This window comes from Nothobranchius furzeri, chromosome 9, assembly GCF_043380555.1.
Source record: "Nothobranchius furzeri strain GRZ-AD chromosome 9, NfurGRZ-RIMD1, whole genome shotgun sequence".
NCBI classification, from domain to species: Eukaryota; Metazoa; Chordata; class Actinopteri; order Cyprinodontiformes; family Nothobranchiidae; genus Nothobranchius; species Nothobranchius furzeri.
The window spans coordinates 72,075,929-72,100,954 of NC_091749.1; the positions used below are offsets into that span (position 1 = coordinate 72,075,929).

Consider the following 25,026-nt stretch of genomic DNA (forward strand, 5'->3'; position numbering starts at 1 on the left):
CGCCGCGGACGCCACACAGCGACGCTCAGTTCCTCAAAAACAACGAAGACAGCGGCGGAGTTCGCTGCGGCTCTTTCCTCTGTTCTAAATGACTCGAATAACTTTTAATCCACAACAAGAAATCAGGTTTTTGGGCAGCAGTGGCTCAGGTGGTAGAGCGGGTTGCCTCGTGATCGGAGGGTCATGGGTTCGATTCCAGCTCCCGCCAGGGGTATCCTGCTGTTGTGTCCTTGGGCAAGACACTTCACCCAACTTGCCTGTGTTGGTGGTGGTCAGAGGGGCCGACGGCGCCACATGGCAGCCTCGCCTATGTCAGACCTCCCCAGGGCGGCTGTGGCTACAAGTAGCTTACCATCACTAGCAGTGTGTGAATGTGAGAGTGTGTGAAAGCGTCTTTGAGTGTCCTAAACAAGTGCTAAATAAGTTTGATGTATTATTATTATTATTAACAACAAGTAGAAGCGCTAAAAGCATTACTTCTAAAAAAAGATGTTTGCGTCGTCGCCAGACGCCATTTTTGACTACAACTAATAAACTACAGCATTGCAGTCGGCATTTCCGTCTTTTTTCTGATTGGTTATTTTTGAGCTGCCTAGCCCCGCCCCTCATGTGCCTCTCTGCCTGTGAGTAACCCGACTCTTTCTCTGTGCAGAATTAAACAGAGGACGAGTCTGGCAGGCCAGGCTAGGTGGTCGGAGGGACCGGTGGCGCCTGTGCTCAGTAGCTTCTGTCAGTGCGCCCCAGGGAAGCTGTGGCTGCATCGTAGCTCATCACCATCAGTGTGTGAATGGATGGATGATACACTGTAGTGAAGAGTGCTTTGGAGTCTTCTGACTCAGAAAGGCGCTGTACAAGGAGGGTGTCTTATTACAGAGGACTTCTCCGTTTGCATCTCTGCACCAGCGGCTAGGAGACATCTGCTCCCTTTGCCTTTCGCTGTGATACCAGAAACTTTACTCAGCGGTGCCGATGTTAACAAGATGAGAAGGTCGCTGCAAAACTACAAACTTCCAGGAGTTCACGCTCTCAAATGCATCATCTTAAACCTACATAACAGCTTTGAACTGGGGGGGTTAGACTCCAGCCTCACAGGTGGTGATTAGGAGCTTCTTTAGTCAAGAGTTTGATTGAAAACTAACACTGAGAAGAAAATCAGAGGGATTTCTCTGCTGAAGTTCCGTACAAACGGTGTGTGCTTGTGGTTTCTGAGTGAGAAATTGTTCAAACGATGACACAGATGAATTTCCCCGCACTGTAATTTCCTCACCTGCTGCCAGGAGGTGGAAGGCAGGTACTTTTTGCCAGTGAATGTTCATTGGCAGAGTTCAAGCTTTACTCGATGAGCGTGAGACAAACGCACGCGCACGCACACGCACACGCACACACACACACACACATCTAATGAATGGGCTACGAGGAATCCGCTCAGTCTAAATTGTAAATGACCTTTATGTGAACCCCCCAAGGCACTTGGCAACAAACGTCATCTATAAAAACATTCACACGCTGGTGGTCATGAGCTACCATGTAGCCACAGCTGCCCTGGGGAACACCGAATGAGGTGGGGCTGCTGTACACAAGCACCTTCGACCACCACCAGCAGGCGATCCGGTCTGTAATTTAAATGTTTCTTTTCCAATTTTGATCCAAATCTGTTTTGAGTAATAAAAACTGAGAGGCAGAGGTGTGTCAAACGCGGCTGGAGAAGAGCAAGCAACCCCAAACCAGCATGGCTGCCACGGGGAGAAGCAGCACATCCCCGTAGTTGGTATCCCCCTAAACAGCTACTAGGGTGTGAATCTTACAACTCGTGATTCAACTTGATTCCGATTCTCGGGGTGACTATTCCATCCAGAATCGATTTACAATCAGTACTCTTAAGCCTCATTCCACCAACAGGAAGGTTGGCTCACTGATTTATCTGTCCCACTGTAAAACCAGTCCTGACAACCTACGCGGACCGCGCCAGTCACGGGACTTTTAGGACCCCCTTCTGTTGTAGGACCAGAAGTTTCTGGAGCGGTACGGTTAGGGTGGAGCAACAACGCAGTCCACTGATTGGCGGACAGAAATACGTCACTACTTGCAACCGAAACAAATTGAGCTCCGTTTGTATTTCCATTAGTTGTACCTGAATGTGAAAAAATGGCAGCAATTAGCAAGTTTTGGTAACCTTCAGAGCTCCATACATTCCTCACCGTCATCGCGAGAGTCCACACTCAGGAGAAGCTCCACAGATCGGTAAGGAAGTTTCTCATGTGGCCTAACCAGTCAGCAAAAGCGATATCCCAGTGGCCAGGTAGCCGGGGCGCATGATCAATCGGGATACAGTGGCAGGACGCTCACCCTGTCACTTTTTTGTTTTTCGGATTGTAAATGGCAGAAATATATGGAGGTGCTACAACAAGCTGGACGCCATTTATTACCACAGTCCAGAAAACCAAGGCAGGCCTGAACTCGGCGACTCCGGAGTCACTTGTGGAGTCTGTCGGTAGTGGACAACTTAAGTTTCTGCACATACCTGTAGCTAACGTCCATTTAACGTTATCGAAGTGAAATCCTCAATTTATCGTGATATTGATTTAAGGCCAGCCCTATTTTAACGTGATGTATATCTCATTTTAACAAGAAATTCTTTCAAAATAAAGTGTTTCATAACTCATAATTATGAGAAAGTTCTAAAGGGTGAATCGCCGACATCTCGTGGGATGTCCAAAATAAACAAAGTAAGACGGAGTCAGAAAGAAGAGGCAGTAATACGTCATAGAACATATTCCTCCACACTTTCGCCAGGTCCTTCTTCACTCGGGGAAAACAAACCGAGCCATCACCAAACAGAGATACTTCTGCTTTGTAGTTGAGGTGCAGCATTCAAAGTAAAAGGTGACTTCCTGTTTGTGCTCACATTCACAAACGATATGCAAAAAAAATATATCTTGATATTACACTAGCATGTACTTCCTGCGTGGGAAGTCTGTGGGGGTTTAAATCTTATTATTTGCCCACAATTAAACTCAACCTCTGTCATTTTGTTGCCTTGGCAACAGGGTGTGCATGGCACAGCCGGCAGAGATGAGATCAAGTGAGCATAATTGGTTGATTCAAGCACCGTAGTTTGGCGCTTTCACGCCAGTTGTGGCGCTGGCGCTGCTGTACTTCCAAAAGGTTTACTATCAAGAACTGAAAAAAGCTTCCTCGCTCATTCCGAGTAGAATTCCAAAATGTATAACCGCCATTGTTCCATCAGAAACTTTCTCATTATTACAAGTAGGGCTGCACGATATTAGGAAAACCTGCGATATTCCATAACAGTGATTAATATGGCAATGACGATATTACTTGCGATAAATAAAAACTTAACTCAGGAACAAAAATAATCAAAAACAAAGAAATAAAAAAATCATAAAAACGAGAAAAGCAAAAGATGTCAGGAAAGGGAAAATGAAAACGATCAAGAAAAGGCGATCTGTGGATCCCGGGAAAAGCAGAATCAGCAAAAAGAGCAGAACAAGGCTAACTCAGGTGTTTGCTAACCATTAAAATTAAGTGCCGGCCGCCTCGGGGGCGGGACTCTGACCTATGAGAACCCACCCAGTTGGCCAAATGGGTGAAGAGCTCTATTTGATTTGTAAAAAAAACATCATGCTCACGTTTGATCGACAGAAAGCGTCATGTGTAGCAAACATTTGAGCTGACCATTCATTACGATATTTATCGGTTCTTTGCGATATGCATATTATGCATGCTGATATCGCCATGACGATATATTTACGATATATTGTGCAGCCCTAATTACAAGTTTTTAAAAACCTTACTTTGAGAAACTTTCTTGTTAAAATGAGATAAATCACATTTTAACGAGAAAGTTTCTCATTATTAAAACACACTAATCCCCCCCCCGGTGGTAATACGCTGCTCTAACGTCTGACTCATAGGACACACACAGAATGATTATAAAGGTAAGTGTCATATTTGCAGCGCAGGAGTACACAGAACGCAGCGATGTTGCGTTCAGGGATGCTCAAAATTACGTCAGTTTACATAAAAGTTTTTGGACAGGATCGATTCAAAAGGAGAAAGGGTCGCCTGCTACCGCTTTACCTTTAGGACAAACTTTCAGAGTCCCAAAAAGAAAAACACCATCTGAAGTCACGGACAACGAAAGACGTTTGGACCTAGAGAACGGCAACTGGCGTTTAGCGCCATCTTGTTTCCTGTCGAAATGCAGATGTCGGGTTCTGGCAGGAATGTGTCGGGGAATATACCGAGGGGAGGCGCGAGTGTTCCGTGATCATGGTCGTGTTCAAACCCTAGCTTGTTCTGTAGATTCGCTAAAGCAGCTTTAAAAGACACTAAATTCAGGGTCTAAAAACTTGAACAGTAAATGAGTTTGAGCATTTGTCATCATTCCTTTTTGTAGTTGTTTGTAACATTCAGCCATATGGAGACCTGGCCGACCCTCAGAGACAAAACTAATTCTACATCACATCTACCAAACACCTACGGAGAACCAAGGTGACGTAATCATGCTCTAGAAGAGAAAATCCCATTTGACCTGGATATTTGACCACCTTGTTTTGACTAATCACAGCCCAGATGCACCTCACGCGACCGTGCCGAGTGATCCCCGATGACCCGCCACCATAAAAGTTTCCCTGAGACTAACGGGCTGGACGCCGTTAAAGGCTCTTCTGGCTCCGGTCCTTGTATTATGCCAAATAACCCCCCGTTCCTCGTCCCCCCCAGTGTTGTCCTGCTCCACTTGGCATGTAGCCACTGGACGTGTGTGTGTGTGATATATTTTTCTTCTTCTTTAGATTCAAGGATGGCTGACGCTTTGCAGGAAAAGCTGCATGATGACTCTTCATCATCTCAGAGAAACCGCCGGCATTTTGTAATGGTTCAGGATTAAAATGCATTAACGTTGAAGGTGTGTGCGTATTTTCTTGTGCTCCACTTCCAGAGAGGTTTACTGACACAGCAGTGCTCATCCTTGTTGGGACCCCTCCCCATCTTATGAATGAAGGGCTATAATCTCAGCGCAGCACAGCTAGCAAGTGGAAACAGGAGTAAGAGCACCATCGTGCCCCCATCCGACACAAACACTGTATCAGCGCGGTGCACATGGCCACAAGAGAATTCAACTTCATTCAGCAAACATTAAAAACAGGCAGCTCATTTGCTCTCCCTCATGCACACTGTAGCTGTAAACATGTTCAAATGACTCACACACACCAGCACATGCGAGCACGTAAACCCAACACGCCCTAAAAGGGATTAACGGGAAAAACAATTAAAAAAAACGACTTCAGCCTTCTGTAATGAAAAAAGGGGCTTAGAAGCCTAGGAGGCGAGGGGTGTAATGTGAGGCTATACACTGCAGCATATACGCCAGACCTAAACCTCCATTTTCTATCAAGTAACTGATCTCACAAGCACCATTTTGTTTGATATTTTCCTGCCACCCTGCTACGTTGTAATATAAGCATATTTGGAACATGCCTGCGCACGGGAAGCTCGGGATGCAGTGCGTGGAGAGAGCCGGACCAACTACATTTAAATCAGGGAGAGGAAAAAAACGCAGAGGAGGGGGAGGGAGACACAAAAAAAGGAACGAGCGGCACGCTGCTTTCATCTGATGATTATGAGGGTGCTTTTCAGCAGGTAGGCAGCCTAGAGAAGCAAGTTTCCATCCGCAGAGCCACGTGATCAGTCAAGCCTAACCCGTAAAATAACCCCTGCCTCTCTCTGGGGTAAATGACACGAGGTTACATTTTGATCCATGAAACATGCCTGTAAATCAGACGCATAATTCACCAGGAGATTCAGACTGAAACAGAAAAAAGGTTCTTTTGAGTTGATAAGACAAACTAAACTTGGATCCTCCAGAATGAAGCGACAAACAAAAGAGCAGCTGCAGAGTAAAAATGTTGTGTTTTAGGCATTTCTAAGAGTTTTGGACACAAACTTGTGTTTGTCCTCTAAGACTATTGAGTAAAACTACATCGACATCTTATAGTGTGTCTAAACATGTTTATGTCGCCCAGTCAAACGGATTAAATTCAATGTGGCATCAAGAACTTTATCTAATGCAAGAATTTCACATATTTCCAGTATTATTGACTGATGTACCAATGTTTGTTAATCTATCTACATTTTCCCTTAAAGGGACGTTATGGAAGTCTGACAGCCAAAACATGTATAGAAATAATAAATGTCTTCTTCATACATTCTCCTGCAATGCCCTGGTCCTGTAGAATGAGCCCTGGCATTTTTACTGTGATTGCCTGTTTTTCTGTAAAATCACAGAAAAAGAGAGATGCTCGGGTCGAGCAGGCTGCTTCATGCGCGTTCACGCTCAGGCATCGCCCGTAGCATTTGCTATCCGTAGCTTTAGCAGCAGAGAGAGAGGCAGTGCCACTTTGTCGCTGTTCCTAACGCCTAGTGACAAAGCTAGCTACATTTCTGAGGACCCTTAGCTATTTTCTGTAGAACTTTCTTCTAGATATTTCCTGCAAATTAGCAACAAAATAGCCATTTTCACTCCGAACCGTTCTTTGAACGTTGTTTCAGCTGTCATCAAGGATATAAATGTTACAGATACAAAAGATGTCACTGGTGCTTTAACTCACCTAGTTAGACGTCGGACTCTTGTGTCGAGGACCCAGGTTCGATTCTGGATGTGAACATAGTTTATTTAGAGTTTCTTTTTTACATTAATGGTATATTTTTTTACAGTAAGACGCCCAAATTTTTATTTGAGACTTGCCGAACGGCATTGAATTCACAGATAAAAAAGATGTGGGTTCAACTTTCATTTTGGAACAATTTTTCAAGCAAGGGAAGGGAATGATCTGAGCATGCAGGAGGACTGACCCATCATAAACCTTTGTCGGCTGTGCTGAAGAGAAAGGTACAGAACCAAATTATTTAATTAATTAGCTGCGTGTTCTCCTGCCCCCCCCCCCCCCCCCCCCACACACACACACACACACAGGACTGTCTCAGCTGTTATTTTCGTTGACGAGTGTGCACGTACAGCATGCGCGCCTCGTGCACGAGCCTACTATTGAAGCTGCCGTTACGCTTTTGGCCTGAGGGGGCAGTCGCGAGCATAACAATTCAAAACTCCGTAAAGTCCCTTTAACTGAGGATGTGCATGTATGTACAGTACCTTAATAGGTAAACAAACTTTTGTACATACACATCCAGATCTGGACATCTCTCCTCTGATTGGCTAACAGCAGCACAACTCTACCACTGACTCATTCTGCACTGCAATGTTGGTGTTTTATCTCCACAAATAACACAAGCCTGGAGGAGTTCTGCTGCGTGGTGGAGTTGCTAATGCTAACGGTTAGCTTCTACTAGCTGAGGCATTCGCTACTGTTTCCTGGACACTAAACCAACAACAGCCTTCCCCGTCGTGAGTCAAGATGGGTGAGTCCATTAGACTTGTGCGGTATCTGAATTTTAAGTAAACCTGAAGTGGAATTACCAAACTGTTGTTTTGGACTGTCGCCGTTCAGAAACTGAATAACAAACACTATTACAAAAACAATAACAAAACATCACACATAATCTTAACTTTAAAAACGCAGCTTATAAAATATTTTTCGCCTGAAAAACCAGCATGTTTACCGTTTCCTTCTTCAACACAGGACGTTGTGGACCAACCACTTTGCCTCAGTGCTGAAAACCCGCTCTGATGAGCGTGTGGCACAGACGCACGGGGATTTTGGGCCTAGCTGTGACATCTGGGGAAGGCTGGCGGCATTTTTTTCCAACAGAAAAGTGCGTCGTCTCTTAACAGCAGGCTCCAAAGAGAAGGCTATTTCAGAACCGGCTTGCGCCTCTGCTGTACTCATCAGTGTTTACCGGCTCTGCTTCTAAGTTAGCTTTAAACCCAAAGTACTCCCAAACTGCAGAACTTGTGTTCTTCTCAGACACCAAGTCAGCTGGTGCGCTAACTGCCATTTTCCTCTCGGTGCGTCTCTGCGCCGTCGCATGATGACATCACGGTCACAAACTTTATTCAATTGGAAAAAACGTTTTAAACTATTTAAGTAAAACTGAAAATTCAACCACACATCTGTTTTATACATTAAATGACATTTATGTATCTTTATTTTTATCTTCGTCTCTTACGTGTGCCGTTTTTTTTTTTTTTTTATTGATGGTACTGGAACTGACACGTTGCTATTTTTAACACCGGCTGTACACGGCAATACCGCCCAAGCCTAGAGTCCATGAATGTTAGCGACAGTGTGACGTAGATCTGTCAGGATTTTCTAATCCTAGAGTTTCACCGTTTGTTTTCTATCAGAAACTACTGCAGGAGATAGGTGTAGGAGACTATTTTCATGTTCAGCCTGCATGAAACGCTCAGTGACCCGTTAGAATCAGAGATATCATTAAAATATGTTTTTGAAGTGGTTCACACCTTTTAAAAAATCTCAGAAACTAATGCAGGAGAAAGATGGAGACATGCAACTTTTCTAGTTCAAAGAGACCAATTATATTTAGCAAAAATGATTGAAAAATGGTTTTTCAGATAGGTCGACCTTTAATACATTTTTTCATGTATTATTCACACTTAGCTGGTGAATTTATTCAATGATATTTTTTATGTATGCTTCTTGACTAATGCAAATGCTCTATATGTTGTTGTGACCCTTAATTCTCCGCTCACACGTCTGGTAGAATAAAACGCTAAATATTCCAGAAGAAATCTGACAGAACTGATTCTAGCGGAAACAGCCGAGTGTGATGGTTTAGTGGTTTCAGATAAAGACCTACAAGGACAGACAATCAGTGTCATTTCTCAGGGTTCAATCTCTGCTAAAAGAACCGTCAAACGCTTCAATGGCGGACTGAGCTCACACACACAACTCAAAGCTCCGTCGTCAAACACGGTCCCCCATCAGACAGACACTAAAGTAATGGTTTTAGAGACGGTAAGAACATCTGCCCCAGATAAATATAAATATTTAATGAGTAGATTATAGTGGTGCACGAGTATGAGCAGGTTTTAGTCAGCATGCAGATTCTCAAATACCAATGTTTGAACATCTGCAACACCTGGACACCATCAACCCTCACCCTATCGACATACACTCACCTGAAGGATTATCAGGAACACTACACTAATACGGTGTTTGACCCCCTTTCCCCTTCAGAACTGCCTTGATTCTACGTGGCGTTGATAAATGCTGGCCCATATTGATATGGGCTGCTCTCATGGTCTGCCTGTATCTGTCTTGTCTACATGTGTGTGTGTGTAACCTTGGTCAGGTTGTTCTATGGAGTCAAGTTCCTACGCTCTGAAAAGAGCGCTGGCAATAAAATTCATTCTGATTCTGATTCTGATATGACAGCATCTTGCAGTTGATGGAGATGTGTGGGATGCACATCCAGGGCACAAAGCTCCCGTTCCACCACATCCCAAAGATGCTCTATCGGGTTGAGAGCTGGTGACTGTGGGGGCCGTTGTAGTACAGTGAACTCATCGTCATGTTCAAGAAACCAATTAGAAATGATTGGAGCTTTATGACACGGTGCATTATCCTGCTGGAAGTAGCCATCAGAGGATGGTACATGGTGGTCATGAAGGGATGGACATGGTCAGAAACAATGCTCAGGTAGCCCGTGGCATTTAAACCATGCCCAGTTGGCACTAAGGGGTCTAAAGTGTGCCAAGAAAACATCCCACACCATGACACCACCACCACCAGCCTGCACAGTGGCAACAAGGCATGATGGATCCATGTTCTCATTCTGTTTACGCCAAATTCTGACTCTACCATCTAAATGTCTCAACAGAAATGGAGACTCATCAGACCAGGCAACATTTTTCCAGTCTTCACCTGTCCAGTTTTGTCAAGCTCGTGCAAACTGTAGCCTCTTTTTTCTGTTTGTAGCGGAGACGAGTGGTACCCGGTGGGGTCTTCTGCTGTTAGCCCATCCGCCTCAAGGTTGTGCGTGTTGGCTTCACAAATGCTTTGCTGAATTCCTCGAGTGTAACGAGTGGTTATTTCAGTCAAAGCTGCTCTTCTATCAGCTTGAATCAGTCGGCCCATTCTCCTCTGACCTCTAGCATCAACAAGGCATTTTCGCCCCCAGGATGTTTTTCCCTTTTCACACCATTCTTTGTAAACCCTAGAAATGGTTGTGGGTAAAAATCCCAGTAACTGAGCAGGTTGTGAAATACTCAGACCGGCCTGTCTGGCACCAACAACCACACCACGCTCAAAATAGCTTCAATCACCTTTCTTTCCCGTTCTGACATTCAGTTTGGAGATCGTCTTGACCAGGACCACACCCCTAAACGCACTGAAGCAACTGCCATGTGATTGGTTGATTAGATAATCGCATTAAGGAGAAGTTGAGTGTATGTTAATCACATGACCAACAAATAACCTCATGACCCCCCCTTCACATCTAGAAATGCACAAAAACAGCAACTGGGTGGAAATAAACATCGATCTAAACATCGGCCCACATTTACTTATCGGACTGATACCGATGTCGATGCCAACATATTGTGCATCCGTAGAAAAAAAACTAACTAAAACAATTTGGCCCGGGCTCAATGTGTTGACTTAAAACACCCTTAGCATTTGTTTAGCTGCAATGATGTGTGTGCATGTGTGTGCGTGTGCGCATGTGTGTGTGCGTGCGCGTGTGTGCGCACATGTGTGTGTGTATGAGTGCGTGCGTGCGTGCGTGTGCATGTGCGCATGTGTGTGTGTGTGTGCACGTGTGTGTATGCGTGCGTGTGTGTGTGTGTGCGTGTGTGTGTGCGTGCGTGCGTGTGTGCGTGTGTGTGTGCGTGCGCACACGTGTGTGCGCACATGTGTGTGTGTATGTGTGCGTGTGTGCGTGTGTGTGTGTGTGTGTGCATGTGTGTGCGTGCGTGTGCACATGTGTGTGTGCGTATATGTGCATGTGTGTGCGTGCGTGTGTGTGTGCATGTGTGTGTGCGTGCTCGTGTGTGCGCACGTGTATGCATGTGTGTGTGTGCGTGTGTGTGCCTCACATCCCGAATGCAAAGACTCAAAATCTAAAAATACAACATGGAACCTCATACAAACAAGATATCACGTCTGTTCCTTTCAACGGGAATAAACGAGGATACTGTCCAACTATAGAGAAACATTTCAACCATCTGGGTTCAAGAATAAGCTGAAACCACATCCATGATCACACAACGAAGCTCCAAACTGCAGAAAGGTCAGTGTAGTGTTTAAGAAATCACCTCTTTTGGTTCACTGACTTTGAAGCAACGTGACAGAAAAGATGGCAGAGTTTGATGCACAACCTCACACCCGTATGTGTAAAAGGGAAACACGCTGGTTCACAACTAAAAAACTAAATTCTGCAGCAGATGCCGCCCTGAAGCTGCTATTTGTTGTTACAACAGGTTCAGCCTGCCGGTGTTGTGTTACCCTCCTTCCTGCTTCCTCCTGCCCGCCTGCCTCATGTCTGCAGGTAGTCACGCCCTGGTTTCCACGTATTTACTGTAATTCTAGTCCGTGGGTCACGCGGTGCTGCTCATGCACAAGCACTTATCTGGGAGATTAGGGGTTTCATTCTTTCTTCTTGTGTTAAAGATCGAGATCGGACAGCTTGAACAAAACCAAACGCGCTGCATTTAGCATTTCTCTGTAAAATACGACAAACTCATTCAGCTCAAGAGGGAATTTTGTTCACATCTTTCAGCTTAGAGGGCTGTGACACGATCCATGCACCTTTCTGCCCCCCATGGGCCAATGCTTGGTATTCTGAAAGCAAAATATTTTAATGATTCAAAGTTAATAAATATATTAGTAAAGAAATATCTGTCAGTTAAAAAACTACTGTTTGCTGTACTGAAAAACCAGTTTTCATACAAAAAGTCCAAAAAACTCATTTTAACAACACTGCTATCAGGTAAGAATATAAAACACTAATAGATATAAATTAGATAAAAATAAAAGTCAGAAATTCTGCCTAAATCATTAAATCGATTCAGAGTAATGACCATTTAAGGTTTTAAATCCGGTTTGGTTCCAGATCTCATCACGGCTAGTTTCTACATACAGAAAGGATTTAAAACCATCGGTTTGTTGATGAACTGATGAACACTTCTAACGGACTCAGAGAAATGCGGAGTTCTTGGAAACGACTAAAAGTTCCACAGAGACTAACCGTCGGACTCATCTGTGTATTTGAGCGTTTATCGGACTCGATTCACCAAACTAAAGCAGCAGAGAGGAAAGAGAGAGCAACACCGAGCGAGAGCGCTTTCTGACACACCGGTCTCAGTCAGATTTTAAATGTTCACTTGTTCACTACATGATGCACCATTTCCTCAGCCATGACTCCGACCTCATTGCACACAGGTGCACAAATCCCCGTTGTGTGTTCATCCACACTGAGATGATAAAATCAACTTAAACACTCCAGTTTTTGGCCTCTTCCCCTAAAGGCTGAAAGTGGAATTACAACTGTCATAAACAACCCTGCAGCAGCTGCTGTAGCTAGCACTAGCAACAAGCTAACACTTACATGAACCAACAGATACGAAATAAGCCACAAAGCTCAAAGACCCACACTGCTAACCAATCATTCCTTACAAGTCCAGATGCAACAAAGCCAGGTCACCATCAGTCCATGATTTTGTAGCTTCCTTTAGCTCCCTCAAGCTAGTGTAGGCCGCCTGATGTTCACTCTGGTTTTAGCGCTTTAATTCACCTCCAAAGACATTGCTCTCTTAATTTTACTTCCATGCTCCGCCATGATGCCAACAGAAGAAGCAAACTTCTTTTTCTTATACTTGTGCTTTTTATGTCCAAAATGAAACGCTAACTGCTAGCATAGCCGCTAACAGCCTTAAAGCAGGTAAAAAGCTCTCCCATAGCAGGATCTTTGTTGACATCTTTTTTCATGTGTGTGTGCATGCGCGAGTGGCTGTGTGGCAAAAGCAAACACAAACTGGCCTGCAATCGATATGCGACAAACTTTTAAGAGTTTACGGGCGAAATCACCGATATATAAACACTTGACCATTTAAAGACAAGAGGAGGTTTGGAGAAAAGCTTAAAATCTGCATTGAAGACAAAATAAAGTTATTTAAAGCTCGTAAGAGCTCTGGGATGATGGGAAACGTTGGTCCCATTTGCCACAAATCTGCTGGGGAGACATTTATTTCTGTTCAACAGAAAGTCCTGTGCTCTTAAAAATGAAAGGCATTCAAACGTCTGGAGGCCTACAATTACTTTGCTTTAAGAAAGTTGAGCCGATCTCTTCTGAAAACAGAGGTCTTGCTAATAGCAGCCGTTAGCCCCGAAGATCAGTCACAGCGTTGTTTACGTCCGCCGTGGGTGAGGGCCAAAGAAAACGGAGAAATCCTCACTGCAACTGCAAAGCCATTCATCTGTGTCCTTGTTTATGTCTTTACTTGTTATTATAACGATCACGGGCCGAGACACCAGAATCAACACAGGAAAACAACATGACTCCGTGGATTTAAAAATACACAAAGATGAAAGTTTTTAAAGCATCTTCTCTAACAAATACGTAGTCACGAGGACTTACCGTGAACTAAACGAGCCTCAGTAACTGTCCGTTGCTGCAGGAGTCCAGACTTTCTCGGGGCAGTCCGGGTCACTTCCTATCATCTCTTTTGTATTTCGCGGTGGTTTACGGAGGAAATTCCAGTAAAACTTTTTATCAAGCCTCCCACGGACCGAACAACCAACCACACAGTAAGTCTGATCATCTGCTTTGCTAAATCCTCCTCCAAATGTGCGAAAAAAACAACTAATTATAGGAAAAATACTTCGTTTTTGGCCACACTCCCGTGATGCAATGCGAGAAACAAACATTGACGCGACAAAAGATCCTCCTACAGGACACCTACCTGCTGTACTAATCCGCGGGGTACCTGGTCAGTAGGGGATGCAGTTCGGTGTCAAGTTTCTACTCAACAATCACCAAGATCAATGTTACAGCTCTAGCTTAACCTTTAAGTTTCGCTGTCTTGTCTGACACTTCAGTGCTAACACACTCGTTAGCAACCCTTTTGCAGACTGTAGAAATTATTTTGTACGTCAAGTGAAAACTGAGCTTGTAACAGATCTGAGAACTACGATTTCAAAGGTTTAGAAACAATAATTCATCAAAAATACATTCTTCCCAAAAGCGTGCCCTCTCGGTCTTCACTAAGAGAACGTTAAGCCTGTTTGAAGGTTCCTGACCGCAGATTTTTCCCTTCAGATTACTAATCCGAACATATTCTGACCTGATCAATGTAAATAAGTGATGAAAGGAACAAAACGCACAATGTAATGACCGCTAAAAGGGCTGAGTGAGAAATTAAAAGGTGATCCTGTACTTATTGCTACCTGTGGGCCAAGTTTGGTTAAACTTTCTTTCTTTCTTTCGGTCTTTATTTTGGTTTATAGCATTAACATAAAATTTTTCTTTTCAAACAAAACAACAATATTAACAACTTGAATTTAAACCAAAAAAGGAATAGGCAGAAGCAATGTTTATTTTAGCCTACCCTATTTTCCACCTAAGATACATGTACATAACAATATACATTTCTTTTATTTTCCCCAATATAAATAACCGCAATGAAAATTCATTAATGTCTATACATACTTTTCATACCCTGTAAATATGTGACACTTTACACCTGCTTTAAACTTTAGTAAAGAAGTACATTTCTTCAAATCATCATCTAACTCATTCCACAATTTCACACCAACAACGGAAACACATCTTGATTTCACATTAGTTCTGGCTTTTACACATTCAAACATAAATACACTTCTGAGATTATAATGATCATCTCTTGGTTTGAAATAAACTTTTATGCAATTTGGGATATTATTTTTAACTACTTTATCAAGAATCTCTAAGACTGACTGATCATTACACAACACGTCCGAATGACAAACTGAGGACAAACGCTTAGTTGCCCTTAAAGACTAACTAGTCGTGTTTGATTAAACTGAGACAGTTTTAGCAGCGACGTCTCCATGGACGGAGTGAGGGAGGGGTGGATGTATAATAATCAGGGTGCGCCCACTCACCAGGCGAAGCTTTTCATCCTAAAACTAGAAGATTAACACCAGAATCAGATCTCTGAACAACTGAGTTCGTCTGAACTCCACCACACAAACCTGACGGACGCCTCCATCACCTCCTTCTCTTTACTCTTTCTGCTACGTTCACACACCACATTATAAGACACGCGCTATAGCGCTCTCCCTCTGCCAAGATCATTCGATTGTCAGCCATTGCTGCCGCAAACAGAGCTGTTGACCACCGTCAGTCTCTCCCTTCGCACGCCTTTTCTGAGCCGTTTATGCTGAACACCAATTACCATCCAGCTGTTCTAACCAAAATCACCGTATTTAAACATGTGCCTGCTTCTTTGTTTCCTCACCTCTGCATTCACATCTGCAAACGCTGATATTTTAACAGCCTGCGTGGGGCGTGGCTTGTAGCTGCACACTTGCATGTGGCAGTTAGCAGGGGATGGGAGCCAGATTACGGTATCTATGCATCAGGAGTTCTCGCCTGAACGTACGCAGCAGCACACTCTCACATGGAAATTACAGTCTTTGTTCCCTCCTCCCGTCTATGCTAATGACTGGGTCGGTTTATTGTTATGGCATGCAGTAAAACGCTGAACTTTGAGCTTCTATCTTGGCAACCTCAGGGAGAAAACGTGTGCTCATGAAAACCTGACGGTAGTCAAACGCCGGGCTACGTCTAGGCCCTTTCCTCCAACGCCCAACGTGCTTTCCCGTGGATGACACGAAACGTTTTTAGGCGTTAGGGAGGTGAGAGAGAGCAAACGTTACATGAACAGGAAAAGCTTCAGCAGCAGCTGGAATATTTGTCGTGGTTTCGCAACAAAACGGCGGCGGTGGCAGGAAGTCAACCGGCAGAAAACGTCACATGCTCGTCTGAGCTCATGAAATGCTGCTGTGATTCAGGCATGTGATGAATTAAAAGGAGTGAGATCAAAGCTCGCCTTAGTGCGTGTGTGTAAAGGGGGGTTGGGGGGGGGGGGGGGGGGGGTCACACATTGCATCTGATTGGTCCAAAGCAAAGCAAAGACGTGTACATACCCGATCTTGGATTTTTGCTTGGGCTTGGAGGAGGGTACGATGCAGGCCTTCTCCTTGGACCGGGTCTTGCCGTTGCCTTTGTGCTCACGGCGACGGGCCTTGTGCTGGGCCGAGGAGCTGGGGAAGCTCTCTGGGCTCATGACCCGTGGGATGTTCTTCTCCCCGCGCTGCTGGGCCTTAGCGATAGCCTCCGATATAATCCTGTTGGCCTTCTCCTGCTTCTCCTGCAGATTTGGCTCCATCTGATGCTGCTTCCTCCGTGGCGCCCTTTTCTCTGACGAGGAGCTGGACGAAGATGAGGATGATGAGGAGGAGGAGGAGGATGAAGAGCTGCTCTTCAGCGTGGGACTGGGGACCCGCACCTGGCTACCGGGACCATTGGCGTTCTTTCGAGGCTAAAAAAGGTCAAAAAAAAAAAGGAAGAAAAATTGAGTTTTAAAATGAACAGAACATTTTCTTTCTTTATATTATTTCATTCATTTGGAGAAAACTTTATTGTTGTTACGTTTTTTATTTCAGTAGAAGTTTTAGTGCACGATTAAATAAAAATAGGGATTAAAATACAATTTAAATCAGTTACATTATAACCAAGCAGGAAAAGAAGTTTCTGCAAATATAAACGTCCTAGGAAGCCTAATTTGATTCCTGCACATGAAAGCTCATGCAGCCAATCACTTTTTTCACACAGTTTTCCATCACCAAACCTGGAATAAATCCATTTAATCAGAAGACAAAAACAAAAACAAAAGGAAAAAAAGCTAAATGAATCTTTTAAAGCAGCCATGAGCAAAAGATTCAACTAACATCTGACAGAACTGTTAGCTGCTGGTTAAATTAATCAGTTTCCTTTCAAATAAATGGATCAAACCTCAAGATGTTTTTTTTATTACGCTGAAGGATAAGTCATCACAAGAGACGATGTGAGAAAGCAAGCTCTATGAACTCTTCAGTGTGAACAACGTTTCTAGAGTATCTCCTGCTTCATTCAGCGAGAGCAAACCTTCTGAAGGCAGTGTGTGTGTGTGTGTGTGTGTGTGTGTGTGTGTGTGTGTGTGTGTGTGTGTGTGTGTGTGTGTGTGTGTGTGTTGGGGGGTTCCCCCTGCTTCACTGCCTATTACTCAACACTCAGAACCTCCATCACACCACCGGACATCCAGCGTCAGGAAGGACGGCGTTTCGTTTCATGACTTTTAAAACCAGATAAGGGAGTCGAGTCAAGTACAAATACCTTGTTACCTTACTACAGTACAAATACCTTGTTACCTTACTACAGTACAAATATCTTGTTACCTTACTACAGTACAAATACCTTGTTACCTTACTACAGTACAAATACCTTGTTACCTTACTACAGTACAAATACCTTTGTTACCTTACTACAGTAGAAAATGTGGGTATTGACGGTCCACTAGGGGAGTAAGGATCTAGCAGCCAACCTCTTATATTTTTAAAACAGGGTTCTGTCCCCCAGGCTTGTCGTTGTTAAAAAAAACACACAAAGACAAAAAAACCTATCCAGATAAATGTGGTTGGACACCCTACTGGTTAGTCCGAGATCCATCACACACTACATCCCCATCCAGCCAGGACATTCACTCACTCATTTTGACAGAACTAATGAATACCGTATACAGCCACCGTAGAAGGGAGTTTTATCACCTGTTGTCTTCACACAGTCTTGCAGCTGTATACATTTACATTTGCACAAAGTTTATTGAAGACATTTCTATCATCAGAAATATTTATAGGCAACTAGTCATCCAACTCTTACTCCAACTTTAACACATGACAAAGCACAGTAGTGCCCACTCAGTTCTGTAACGCGTCTGCACAGCACTCAGATGCATTAACTCGTTCACTGCCAATGATGACTAAAGTCGTCATTTGCATGTTTTTACTGTGTGGGCGTCGGACGAGCCCCCGCACCGTGAGAACAAACATCTCAGCTCTGAAGCCGATCTTCATCCGTGTACGTCACACGTCACGTGATCAGGAAGCAGAACATCCATGTGTTAGGAGATCGTTTTGGGCCGCTGCTGTAAAAAAAGTGAGGCGCGAACTGGAAAAGCTTCTGCCGATCACAATTCAACAACGGATTATGAAAGAACGGATGACGCTCGGAACACGCGGATTCTTCCTGATGTAAGAATTGTGGACCCCAGGAAGAATAGTTTTCACTATTGTGAAGACTAATGGTGATCCTTAAATAAACAAATACCGTATTTTCCGGATTATAAGCCGCTACTTTTTCCCACGCTTTGAACCACGCGGCTTATAATGAGGTGCGGCTTTAGTCAACCAGAAAGGATGGATGCTGGAAAGTCTAATGAAGGAATGGTTAAAGGAGCGCTACGGAAAGCGCCCAGGAGGAATTTTTTCACAGTAAAGCGGCGCTGCTCGTTTTCCCAGCTTCACCCGGGATGATGATGGCAACATGGAGAGCGACACGGACATCGCCACAGAAAAGGTGTGTGACGAAGCTCTTCTGAGGCTGTTCAACTCCGACACTGGAGAAGAGGACTTCAGTGGTTTCAGAGCGCAGGAGGACGATGAATAAACTAATCAATAACTTTTCTGTTTTGTTTGATACTGATCAGTTCAGTTACGTTCAGTTAAACTACGTTTTCTATTCAGTAGATATCTGCGGCTTTTAGCCCGGTGCGGCTTATACTGAGGTGTGCTCTATAGTCCGGAAATTACGGAAAACAAAGTAAGAGGCGAGTCTCCGCTTTGTTTTGGTTGTTTTGGCGTCGACATCATCCTAGCGCGCAACGTTCTGTGACTTAAAAAACAGTAAAAACGATGAGAAACGCTGGCAGCGAGTGCATCAATTACCAACGTGCCACGTGCAGCTGAAACATGAAGATTTTTACACATCATCATTGTTTTTACGGTTTGTTAAAGGGAGGCGTGGCAGTGCTGTGGCATTTTACCTACATTCGTTTTCCTTTTGTACTTTAAGTAGTTATGAAACCAGTACTTGTTTACTTTTACTCGAGTAAAAAGCTTCGAGTCTTTTTAAACACTAGTATCTAAACTTCTACGTAGGTAATGAACGTGAATACTTCTGACAACTCTGAAATCAGACGATGTGACACAAAAAGTCCTAAACAAACTGAAGTAAGCGAAAATTAAAGCCTCGCCCGTTGCAGCAGGTCACGCCGTGCCTCGCAGACATAAATAATCGAGCCTGATACATGATAATATGTGAATAATAGATGCTGCGACTGCGGTTATGTTCACACGAGCGCCTTGTTGTGGGCCTTCAGCCCAAAAATGGATAACACAACCTCAAAAGGAGTCGCATATCCCTACATGATCCAGTCATGGATGATTTTTCCACAAGTCTATAAAAGACGTAAAAAGGGAAGCTTGAATCCTCCCGACAAAGTCTGTGTGTTTGGGGAGGGGGGTGGTGGAGAATAGGCACCAATTCATGTAAAGGAAAGTAGAGGGAAAAGGGTGCGCGCACGCACGCACGCACGCACGCACGCACGCACGCACGCACGCACACACACACACACACACACACACACACACACACACACACACACACACACACACACACACACACACACACACAAGAGCTGCATTATGATTTTCACGTGTGCTTTGCTGCTAGTAGGAAAATAATTTACTGGATCATTCTGGAAGATTGTCGTTCAAGTTAATGAAAAAAAAAGAAGGAAGGAGGGAGGAGCTTAAAGTAAAGCTTTAAGAGAGGAACATGAAATGGAGCAAGAGGAAGAAAGAGAAATACGTATGAAATGTTATCAGAGGTGAGATGGAGAGAGAGGAGAGTTAAAATGCAGCAAAACGGAGCGCTGCAGCTGTGCAACACATCTATAAATAACTGAAATTACAGCCTGCCAGCACTGCAGTGATTTCTATCTCTCTAGCAGCACGCCGTCTCGTGGAAAACGGCGGGCTCCATCGCAGCTGATGAAAAGGTAGAGCTAGCTCTGTTTGGGCCGGACACCTTTCCCTCGCCCCCACCCTTCGTTTCCACATGTGGCGAGCTCTCTGGTGACGGACGGGCTCAACTCGTGGAGGGCGCACACACACACACACACACACACACACACACACACACACACACACACACACACACACACACACACACACACACACACACACACACACACACACACACACACACACACACACACACACGCACACACACACACACACACACACACACACACACACACACACACACACACACACACACACACACACACGCACACACACACAGAAACTACAGAGCAGGACAGCAGCGATCAGCAGGAGAATGAAACTGTGACGGATGGCGTGAAGAGGCGGAAGATGGGGGAGAACATAAAATAAATCTAAAGCGCTTCAATCATCTCACACGGCAGAGAAAATGAGTATGAGCAGCAATGAGTTCAAGATGGCGGCGGTGCAGCATGAGCCAGTAGCAGAGGAGGTTGTTCAGTTCCTGCCGGCCCCTCCCCTCCCCACCTCCTCCCCCCTCATCCCTCCTCCCTCCCAGAGTGGCTCACTTACCCTTCCTCTTGGCCTCTTCACTGTAGACATGGTGTGTTTTTCTCCTTCCTCTTTACTCCCCCTCTCCAGCCGGCTAACAAAAGCCTTGCCCTTTCACCGTCTTCCTTTTTCTCCTCTTTCTGTCGCTCACTCCCTCTTTCTCTCACAAACACTCTTCCTTCTTCCTACAGGCGACTTCTCCCACTCTTCCTAGATCTTTGGCGTCCCCCCCACCCCTCCCTCGCTCCTCGTTTTTCCTCCCCTCCTACTTCCCGGTCAGCTCTTCTCCTCGGGCGAGAGCGCCGGAGCGGTTGGGTCTCCTCCTCCCCCAGCGGGCAGGGCTCAAGAGGAGTGCATGGGAGCTCTCGCGCTCTCTCTCTCTCTCTCTCCCTCCCTCCCTCGACCGTCTCTTCACAGGGTGATGAGGGAGCAGCGCTGTTGGCGGTAGAGGAGGTGCGTGGCAGTCCAGGAAGCTCTCATTCTGCTGTTGCGTCCAGCTTCAGCGTGTGGATGTGTGTGTCAGTGTCGCCTTACCCAGCCTCCGCTCTCCTCCCCCCTCATTGATTCCTCTTTCCTCTCGTGTGTGCTCTCAGTACCTCTCTTGGTCCTCTTACTTCTCCCTTATTGCTCCTTCCGCTCCTCTCTTTGTGCCTCCCCTCCTCGACTCCTTCCACCCGCTGGATGAAGGTAGGTTACTCCTCTTATTACCCAGAAACAAAACCTTGGACAAACATTTCTTTCTTGCTTAGTTGATTGTTTCTTTTCCTCCTGATCCCCTCTCTCGGAGTCCCTTTCCTGGCTGCTGCTCTCTGCCCTCGCCTCTGCCTGGCTGGGGCGCACGCGGCCAGCTCCAGACTCTGGCAGCCTGAGCGGTGGAAAATGAAAGCACAAAGCAGCAAAATGCATCAGCATGAATATTAGAGATGTCGTTAAAACCCAGACTCGTTTTTCTCTCGCTCTCTCACTCAACCCCCCCCCCCCCTCTCCCTCTCTCTCTCTCTCTCTCTCTCTCTTTGTAAGGAAGTAGGCCAGCAGATGGTGCTAGCAGTTATTACATTAACTTTCACAACTTAACCCCCAAAGTACTGGATTTCTCCCACGCTACAGATTGGCACGACCAGAGCTCTGAGTCCGTTCGCTGCTGCTGCCTCCGACGTGCTGATTTATTCACAGTGATGGACGAGCACGAGGACGATCAAATTCCCAAAGGATCAAAATAAAAATCTCGATGCACAAAGTTCAAAACTTTATTAAATTGCGGCTGTCTGCTTCCCAACCCTGCCTCCCCTCGTCGGCTCCGGCAGCTTTCTAGGTCAAGGCTGGGTCACCGTGATACTCTGGAGGGGGGACAGGAAGCTGGGAGATGTCCAAAACATGGCGTGAGGCAGACAAAATCTAGAAGTACGAGAAGGCCTTGCAGGGAACTCCTGACACCAGGATACAGGGGGCCACGTGCACCGGCTGGCACATGGTACCGGGAATTATTCAGCAGCACACGGCTGGCCTGAAGCCAGGGAGTCAGCACTACTAGGTCAGGCCTGAGGGAGCAGCTCACACCCCAGCAACGGTTAGACAAATCAGCTGAATCCACTCACCAAACACTGCCCCGAAGTCTGATTTAACACTTTTAAAAACACAATATGTCCGTTTTACAGAGAATCGAGTTGGGGTGAATGATTAGGATCGATGACTCAAAGCGTACGCTCGCTCACAGAAACAGGCGACACAAGCTCCGACTGGTCAGTGCCACTGAAGGGTTACTGACTTTAAAGATCAGCACCCAAAACCCACACGAGCTCGAATCTGGACGTTAAACAAGCTAAACGTGGTTACACGTGGGTCCCCGCGCTCGCTGTACAACTTGTGAGTTGATTTAAATAAAGTGTGAGAAACGTTGGTGGGCATATGGACGTTCTAACTAAAACACTACTTCAGGTTTCCAATTTTAACCCACCTCAGATGGCGGGCTCTCAAATCTCTACACGGATGTTAGGTGGGGAGTTGGTGTAGCGGGGGCGTCTCAGTGCCTCTCTGTGGTTTGTGTTTTACATCTCACCGCTTCATGTCTCCTACAGAGACGGCTTCCCGGTGTGCAAAGCCATGTCTGTTGTTTTCCAAGAGCGAGGAGAGGCAGCGGCGAGCTTTGGATCCAACCTGCCAAAACACAGGCCTTGGAGTTTGGACTTAAAAGCCGACCACATGCTTACTGGGTGCTGAGCAGCAGCGCCCTCCTCCCCTCAGACAAGCTAAACAAATCCACCGTCAGATAACGCCCACCAGGGTACCGAACCTGGGAACGAGTTCAACAACCAGAGAAACGAGTCTGAAGTCATTAGAGGAACAACAGGACCCTCCCAGAGGTCTCGTTTCAAATGTCGCAATTACAAAAAAATACTTCTCTTCTCACATGTTCAACAACACGTGGTCTCTCGCTCTCTCTCTCTCCCTCCAAGTCCAATAAACACAACTAAAACTGCTGAGTCACCACTCGGCAAAAGGACGACACTTCCACAAGCCTTAAATAAAATCTCTCTTCAAACTCGTAAAACATCTGGATGCTTCCGTTTGCCCTGGACTGAAAAACAGCAGCATGCACACTTTTAACGGTCGAACGGCATTAAGCCACAGCTCCCTGGCAACGAGACAGTTAATATGCAAACAAGCCTGGAAGCTCCATGTGAGAAGGAGTGGCTCCCTTTTAGGGCAGATGAAGCCGAAGGGGAGGGGAGCACAGGAAGGGGAGGGGACAGGCAGTGCTGCTGAAAGGAAGCGGGTTGGAGGAAAAACAATGTGTGTGTGCTCAGAGAGGCAGGGCGGCTGCAGACACACAGGTGTCCGTCTCTGAATACTCCATTACTTCCTCATCAAAAGCTGCACATTAGCAAGGCACAGGTGCGATTGTTTTGCCGCGACCGCAGTGAAAACAAGAGCGATGAAGCTGATCAGGTGTCAGATACGGCTTTGAAACCGGCTGAAACGAACCCCTTATCCAGGGATGGAATATAATCTTGCACGGTGTTAATAACAGCGTTATGCATGAGTAATAAATGTAAAAATCAAATTTAAACTGCGTGTGAAGGTCGAGCATCTCCGGTCTGCAGCAGATGCAGAGCCACATCACATCAATCCGATAATGTACAGAATATCACAATATAAATGATTTTTAATGTTCTGCCGTGTGCATTAATGCGGAGGAAGAGCTTTTCCTGCACAATGACTCAGAGAAAAGAAATGATGACACACTCCTTGTTTGTACTACCTAAGTTACAGTTACACTTTTTGGTTAGGTCGCCAAAAATTACACAAATTAGACATTTTGTGACATAATTTTGAGGCCTGTAACCTCCATGTGGTGTTTCTGTGAGAGTTCAACAAAAGGTAGAGTCAATACAAAACAATAAAGCAAAAAGATATACTAATATGTTCATATTAGTTATAAATAACAGTAGAAAGTGAAAGAAAAGGCCCATCAATCCCACACATTACATAGTCATTCGCAGCTTTTTAGCAATTGTTGAACAGATGCTCCATTTTAAAACTAAATCAAAGTAAAAAATAATAAATCTTTATTAACTCTCTAATGTTGTGGTTTCCAAAATAGAGGTCAAGACCCCACTGTGGGTTCTGAAGGAGTTGAGTCCTTAAAGATCTCCTGATCTACATTAGTTGTGGTAAATAGTTAAACCAGCAGTCTCTGAAAGTTGAGGGCGATGCACCAAAAATGTAACCAATTCTGAACTGTTTCTCCATTACAGACTTATGTCACTTGCCCATGTCAAAATTAGGTCAATACATCCAATATTTTCCGCTTATTCGGGGTCTGGTGGCTGGGGCAGTAGCCTAAGCAGAGAAGCCCAGACATCCCTCTCCCCAGCCCCCTGGACCAGCTCCTCTGGGGGAATCCTAAGGCGTTCCCTGGCCAGCCGAGAGACGTAGTCCCTCCAACGTGTCCTGGGTCTCCCTCCAGTTGGATGTACTTGAAAACCCTCACCAGGGAGGTGTCCAGGACGCATCCTGACCAGATGCCTGAGCCACCTCATCTGGCTCCTCTTGATGTGGAGGAGCAGCGGATCTACTCTGAGCCCCTCCCGAATAACTGAGCTTCTCACTTTATCTCTAAAGGCGAGCCAGCCTACACAGATATATATTAGGTATATGAAAAAGTGTGTAGGTTGCCAATATTCATGTTCCTTTAAGATGCTGGGCTAAAAAATGGATGGGGTGGAGTCACATGACTCCAGCCCACCTGTCTGTAACAAGAAGGGAAAGGAGGTGAGGAAATGGAGGACGATTCAACTGAAGATGCAGTGGGGGGCGTCAGCGGGTAGCGACCGAAGGAGGCTGGCAGCAACGTACGGGTTTTTGTAGGAACAGGCTCGTCTTCAACCAA

At 45.2% G+C, this 25,026-nt stretch overlaps 1 protein-coding gene across 6 annotated transcripts in view; it reads right to left on the reverse strand.

Moving 5' to 3' along the window:
- Positions 1 to 25,026, reverse strand: part of chd9 (chromodomain helicase DNA binding protein 9) — a 114,381-nt gene that overhangs the window by 44,793 nt on the left and 44,562 nt on the right. For 5 of the 6 annotated variants that reach the window (XM_015952831.3, XM_015952830.3, XM_015952829.3 and 2 more), the window contains one exon: positions 16,131 to 16,525. In XM_015952831.3, the coding sequence (XP_015808317.1) occupies positions 16,131 to 16,525 (395 nt within the window). Of the gene's footprint in view, positions 1 to 16,130; positions 16,526 to 20,657; positions 20,850 to 25,026 lie in introns of those variants that run through there. The other variant, XM_015952832.3, reaches the window with a different exon arrangement.